Source organism: Photinus pyralis, unplaced genomic scaffold, assembly GCF_008802855.1.
Source record: "Photinus pyralis isolate 1611_PpyrPB1 unplaced genomic scaffold, Ppyr1.3 Ppyr1.4_LG3b, whole genome shotgun sequence".
NCBI lineage: Eukaryota > Metazoa > Arthropoda > Insecta > Coleoptera > Lampyridae > Photinus > Photinus pyralis.
The window spans coordinates 20,801,728-20,808,907 of NW_022170510.1; the positions used below are offsets into that span (position 1 = coordinate 20,801,728).

Sequence of the window (7,180 nt, forward strand, 5' to 3'; positions counted from 1 at the left end):
AAAATAATGTATCAGTCGGGTATAAACAGAATTCGGTTATGAGACTAAAGTAATAAAGGCGAAAAATTTCCGTTTCTAGCATGCCTAATTGTTTCATGTTGTTCTTAAGGAATGGACTTGTAAAGAAAGCGTTCGGGTACGTAGTGAAAGATATCCGTTGACAGAGGAAAGATGTGAAAATGTGCAACTTAAACGACCAACTTTTTTAGTAAGAAAAGCGCAGTTTGGTCGTGCAGTGCGTAGAGCTTTACTAGAAATGTACACAATCGACGAAATTGAATCGTAGAAGTGAAATCTAACCAAGCATTTATTAATTATATTCAGTTCGAATCCATGATAGCAATACTGCAAAGGTAATGCCTTTTCATTTATATTGAATAATTCATTTGAATACGTAATTTAGTATCGCTTTTGTTATCAAAAACTTAGTGGTCTAATTGCCTCAAAATGGGTGCGCAAATGTCGCCGTTGGGGGCGTGGTCCAAATTCAGACTTAATTAAATTTAACCATTGTCGAAATTATGCATTTTACTTAATTATGATTAATTGCCATTCGCCGTTGTGAACCTATGCGTCCGGTCGTCAATTATTTGTAATTGGAATTAGGTTACGCAAGCAGCTAGTAAATTATATTAAACTTACCTAGATGAAATGATCCTTTTAATTGCTTCTCTTTATATTTTAATTTCACTTCATGAATGTGCATTAAAGTATTTCAAGAAAGTTCTACTGGTTTAGGTTTGTTTTGGAATGTTTCCTGCGGCTGACAGACCGCAGGACATTTCGGCCCTAATATCAGTTTGCGATTCCGTGGCTAACCGGTACCGAGTACTGCCATTTATGCGCTCGCTAGTAAGTAGATTGAAAATTAAGGGTCTCAGTCAACAAAAAAGAAGGGGGTATACTCCACCATATCCGGTCTCACACTCCACTCACCAACCCTTGGGTATCCAGGTTTGGTGACCGAGAAACATTAAACGGCGTACAAAGCCAATAAAATTTGACCCAAAAGATAGAGGGGCGGAATCGCGCCGAAGCGTGACGAGTATGTGTAGGGGTGGTGCCATTAAATAAGTGTCACAAAACTCGGAACCATTGTCTACATTCGAAGAAACCTAACACTGTTTCAGGCATCCAGGTGTTTTACTGTCACGATAATTTCGAACGAGTAATTGTCTATCAAGCTGCCTTTGCTTATATAAGAGTGTGTGGTGTGTCGCTTTGCCTTAGATTAAGGCAGGAAAGGCAAAAGTGAAAGTCATATCAATGCCCATGGTACCAACTACCCCTAACACGCTAAGAGCGCATTACACAAACCAAAGTACATTCAGCGAAACGTTACCACAGCTGTCTACGAATATAATTACAAGCCATGTTGAGAAGTTTGGCAACGCTGTTCGAAAGTCAATCGGTGGGCCGATGTAAGTTTTAATGACGTTTTGTTGCTCTTGAAAAATGGCATTTTCCTCTCCCCTGTGTTTCGACACTTGGCGGGGTTAATACAGAAGAAAGATACTTAGGCAGCTTATAATTGTACATATATTTTATTTATTTACAAAAATGGATAATAACATTTTTATTTGACTTTAAAATTCGGAACGCTGTAAATTGGTAACTGCATCATAATGTGTTTTCCATCGAGATCTCCGAAATTGGTGAACTTCTGTCGAAAGAGGTCGAGGTGAAGCACACGCTTGAGCACTTAATTTCGGTAAAAGGACAGTAAATCGCTGCGCTTCAGCGAGGTTATATCAACGACCAGGTGTGATTCGGAATGGCAGACTTTAACCCAGTCGCTACTCCAGTGGGTCTAGGTACGAAGCTTTTAAAGAGGGGAGCCCCATAGACTTCAAATTCCCGTACCATGAACTCTTGGGAATAAGTTGAAAGGTTCCTTCAGAAGATCGATTTGACATGTCCCTGCTAGAATACCTGAAATACAAACTAACTGTATTTTTTCACGATAAACACTTATCGTACTTACGTACCAGGTAGTGTGTAGGTCATCTTTGAGCTTCTTACAGGTACTTTGAACAAATGAAAGTGCTTGTAAAGGGTCCAGTACGGAGTAGCCTGCTTTAGAGGTTATGGCAACAAATTGATATATTTCGTCGTTTAGCAACTTACCTGAGTAATAATTTCTGTTCATTCCGTAGGGAGTAACACAAATTGTCGCAATCTCGCTCTGTTAAAACGGGTAAATAGGAATATTACACCCAAAACACATAAAATACACTCAAAATCTGTCAAGTTGAATTAGAAAATCGGCCAACGATGCAGTGTTGCCATAATTCTCAGCACGGCTTGTAATTATAGACGGCTGTGACGTTACATAGTATGAAACATACCAAATGTCATGGGGACTTGAAACTCAGGAAGTAAGACCTTCAAAATGAGGTACCACATGACTCCATTAAAAAAAAAGTTTAAAATGGCGCACAGTCGTCATCTTGGAAGACAATTGGATGTCAAAAAGTAGTATTTCATTATCTTACTTAGCCCCCCTCCCCCTCTTCCAATTTTAAATCTCTGAACCTGTTTCTCTTTTGAAAGGGGAGGTGACCGATTTACGTCCGCATTGTATACCTGTGATACACAATATTGTAATTTAGGATTAGCTTTTTGGTTGATTTCTTATAAAGGTAGTAAAGTAGTAGTGCTTCGCCAGGGAATAAAATGAATTAAAAAATATTTCCAAATTCCTGAGATTTCAGTAGGTAAATGTGTATTGATTTGGTTCTATGTATCAAATTTCTAAAACACGCAGGCATTTAAGCAGTCTTTCCTTTAAGGCGGTAAGGGGTGCTTGAAGTAACCAGATAAGGTGTGTAAATTTTTATAAACTTTCTACAATGCTGTGACCTGTGGCGATACCATTAAAACCAAAAGAGTTTCCAATAGCGCAAATTATTCTTGGATTACTAATTGATAATTGTTTCATTTTTTTGGTAGTTTAAATCATTGTCAAAGCTAATTCTACATAAATTGAATTAAGTTATAAACATTTTCTCAAAGTCTTATAAAATGTTTACGTCGTTTATAAAGCTAATCTAAAATAATAGCAAGGACAGTCAACTGAAATAGCTTTTGTGTTTCAGAATACAATTTTAAACTACCTCGTAATTGCTAAATGTTTTGGCCATACAAAGGAACGTAATTAGGAGATACCGACAAGCAAATAATAGGTGTACCACGTATGATTGTGAAGGCAAATTATGTATGCTAAAAACTATTAACATACTGACATAATTCAGTAAACGTTTGGTTTAGGGGTATTATTTCACCTCCAGCATTTTTAGCGATCCAGTTAAAAAAACTACGTTTTTGGTTGATTCCTTTGTAGGTACTCTGAGGATAACAATGTTCTACCCCGCTGGACCTAGCCCCCCCCCCCACCAAATTAATTTTTATTCATGAATTACGAGCTATTTAAGAGCTTTCATTTACAAGTAATTTCGATTTGAGGGCCACTCTTAAAGAGCAAATAGATATAATCGATGGGGCGGCCCCTTCCAGTTGTGCTTGTGACTGTGTTACAGCTTCCCAGTGCGTTTAGTACTTGTGTGTGCATCCAAGGAAGAGTCCCGAATCTACTACATATGAGTTCATTTTTTATTCAATGATATGAGTCTAATTCTGCAATCGGTGCTTTGCTGTCTGTTACTCTAAAGATTTTCCTTTTTGGTAAGGTTTTCTGTTAATATAGCAGCTGCCGTCAGGATTGCGTATACTTCGGCTAGGAGCATGGTTGCTTTTTGTCCTAGATTCTGAAGCCCTGTCCATTTCTTCCGTACACTCCACAGCCGGTGCCCTACGTAGCTTTTGAGCCATTTGTGTAATACACGATTCCATTCCGCTTTACCTTACTGGTATCACATACAACATATTATGTTGTCTGTGCTGGTATTATCCATCCGTATAGAGCGGGGATTATCATCTTAAACAGTTTTTTATCACAAACTGTTGTGGTTATCCCCTCAGTTATCCTACCGGCGATTTATTTTTAGAGATTTCATCAAAGATTTAGGGAATGCCTCACCCTTAACGATTCCTCCTCTCCATTGACTCTATATATGCCCGTCTGAATGCCTCTGCCATATTTACCAGGTGTAGTGGCGGTCAGTTCATATAGTCTCCATAGCTACTATCAAGAACGTTATCATTGCCTTCGTTCTAATTCAAGCTTTGCGCTGCACCTTGATAATTATCTGTTTGTTCTTCTGGGCGAAGGTCTTAATCCACCACACCAGTGACGCCTACGTAATAAGTGGTATAATTATTTTAGTGTATATCCAGTGGGTGTTCCCCACAGGGACCTTGTGACATTGTTCGCTGTTTTTCCATTTGTGATTTGAAGGTAAGCGCTTGCCAAAGTATTTTACCTTCTCTCACTACCTGTAGCTTGGTGCCCTACATTGCAACTTCCTTTAGCTTTTTCGGCCCTTTTGTGCGTGTGAAATGCTAATGAGGTTTGTTTCTGTTGAATTAACAGACAAGCCCTCCTCTTCGCACTATATGTTCCCACTAGATTTGAAGCTCCCTGCCTCACAACTGATACGGTCTCCCAAAATCCGCTACGTACTACAGTCACTATGTCATCGGTAAAGGCAACACTGTAATGTAACCCGCATCTTTTAATTTCCAGCATTTTGGCTTTCGATCCTTTTCGGGATCTTCTCACGTTCTACTTGAGCGCCCCGCAGCTGCTCTTGCTAGCTCCGACTTCAAGCAATCCACCGATACCTGGTTTGCGCATGCGATCAGCAGCCCTCTCCCTCGTGGCGAAATTCCGTAAATTGGGGAACACCGTCTCAATGAACAAAGCGTCGACTCTGTCAAGGATCCAGGCTTTGATTTGCCATATCTCCTCTTCCCACAGCGTTCCCTCCAAGTCTTCATGAACAAAAGCAATAAGGAAACTGTAGCTGCTTAGCTAATGGCTCTGGTATCCTTTACGGTCCAGTTTTTGCCTTTTAGGTACTTCCCTTGGGAGTGCTGCCATCAAACCGGTGTTGCTTTTCAGTCCCAGTCTTCAGTGCAGTCTCGGTAGGTGCGTTACCTGGTTGCTTAGAACTCCCAGGTTGCGCCCACTTCATCAGATGGGAGGTCAGGTTACCGAGAGCATCCTGGTTCATGTCTCACTTTATTAGCTTCCGGCGCGCCGCTCTGAAGAGTTTTTATTCTCTCTAATATCGGTGCTCTGGGATAGTGCTGGGCGATAAATGAAATTGTTATCGATTTATCGATCACTCTGTTTAGTCGGATAATTATCGATTAATCGATAATTATCGATAAGTTATCGATTAATCGTTTTTTTACCTGGGAGTAGTTTGTTGTGTTTTCTGTTTTTTTCTTGGACCATAAGAGTGCCACGAGTATGGGAGGAAAGAAAGTCCACACGCGTCGTGCCCCTTGCACACGTGTAAAGGCCTGGCACCGAGCCCGCACAGAGATAGTCATGTCTCGGTGATGAATTGCACTGTAGTCTTCACCTCAACGCACCGTGCACGCACACGGTGCGGATTCGGTGCGGTCATGTGTGTCCAGGTCTATAAGTAAATGCAGTGCAATGGACCTGGCCACCCTCAGCGATTAACTATTTGACCTATTGAGGATGGAGCTCCAAAATTAGACTTACTTATTAAATGAAAACCAGGATGAAAACTTTTCAACAGCTCGTAATTCATGGACAAAGATTAATTTGTAATAAATAAAGAAAAACAGATTAGGGGCTACGCCAGAATTGACCTGGCCGCTCCCAAGATGACATCTATTTGCTCTTTTTAAGAGTGGCGCTCAAAAACCGAAATTACTTGTAAATGAAAGCTCCTAAATAGTTCGTAATTTCAGTACAAAATTTAATTTGAAAAAAGTAATTCTGATCAGTGGGGGGGGGGCTGAATCCAAGTAGACTCGGCCACCCCATAAGAAATGTTCGATTCCTAGTGATAAAAGCGAGCTCTAAAATTTTAAGCTTGCGATATGAAAAGCTCCTAAATAGCTCATAAATTGGATACCATTCTTAAATTGATTCACAATGGTGGGGGGCTAGGAACAGCGAGGTGAATGTTCTTGGTGGCCGGCTATAATTATAACTTATTAAGCTCATAAATCATAACAATTTGTGTGAGTAAAATAATAATGCTTACCGAATAGATGCTGCAGAAAAATAATTTCCACAGAAGGATAAAAAATAACACATAATTTATCTATTAGCACACTGAACTTACAATTTTATTAACTAAAATGGTAAGTGTATTTAACCCGACACCTCTATCAATGTTTGTCCTTTATGTCCTTGACGATACACTTGCAAAAATCGTATACCCGGTCGCATGAATCTTTGTTTGAAGTTTGAACAGCATCCTCGCACCCTTGTATATTTTCTCTGGTCATTCCTTTATAATCAAGGAGTTCGTCAGTAAAATGCCCGTTTTTGTCAACAAAATGATTTTTCTTGTACACACAATCCATAAAGCACTTCATCGACTCGGGTATGTTCCATGTTTTAACCATTTCTGCAACATCGTGTGGCGTAGTACCATCTCCTTCTGCCAAACATGCCATTTTTACATGATTTATGGCTTTTTTCCAACTGTTGGAAATAGGATGGGGTACCTAAAAACAAATCTTTCAATACACACCTACAATAAATTGAAATTCAGGTTAGTACCGTATCGGACACAGCAGTTGATACGAAGAATAGTATCACTATACTATTAAGAGCCAATTTAGTGGACGACATGTTGCGATCACTGCTAGACTATGAAGATACATTTTTTGCTGAGCAGCATTTTATTGTAAATGTGTATCTTATCCTTATCACATACTTTAAACTTTGGCTAAGTTCTATCTATAATTGATATTTTGTAGAAATGCATGGTATAGCACTGTAATTACAAAGTGACCGTAGGTACGTAAATAAGTTAATTACCAGTTTATCACTTTGATACACGTTGAAGGTTGACTACCATAAAAGTCTACTTAGATAACGCAGCTAAATTACCTATGGAAGTACTTTGTATTGCAATACAAGTTATTCTAACGTACAACGAAGAAATATTACAAAATAAAACCTTGAAACCCTGCATTGGAGCTATGAAATCTGTTCCAACTCACGCCCTGCATGTCGAAGCACAGGAACCTCCGAATGATTTACGTAGAAAATTCAGCTGCTAAG

The 7,180-nt window shown here is 39.4% G+C and overlaps 1 protein-coding gene across 1 annotated transcript; it reads right to left on the minus strand.

Moving 5' to 3' along the window:
* Window positions 1–6,187: 6,187 nt before the first annotated feature.
* LOC116166604 lies at window positions 6,188–6,832 on the minus strand. Its single transcript, XM_031481602.1, has 2 exons — window positions 6,674–6,832; window positions 6,188–6,618 (listed from the first exon to the last, which is right to left on the minus strand). Exons 1-2 carry the CDS (start codon window positions 6,743–6,745, stop codon window positions 6,277–6,279), a joined length of 414 nt encoding a protein of 137 aa, XP_031337462.1. The 5' UTR covers window positions 6,746–6,832; the 3' UTR covers window positions 6,188–6,276.
* Between the last annotated feature and the right edge of the window lie 348 nt (window positions 6,833–7,180).

What these genes read in the sequence shown, in the direction of transcription:
- LOC116166604 (XM_031481602.1), bottom strand. Translation starts at nt 6,745, where the DNA reads ATGTCGTCCACTAAATTGGCTCTTAATAGTATAGTGATACTATTCTTC. An exon ending in CAACTGCTGTGTCCGATACG is followed by an intron (nt 6,619 to 6,673) that starts GTACTAACCTGA and finishes ATTTGTTTTTAG; the next exon opens with GTACCCCATCCTATTTCCAA.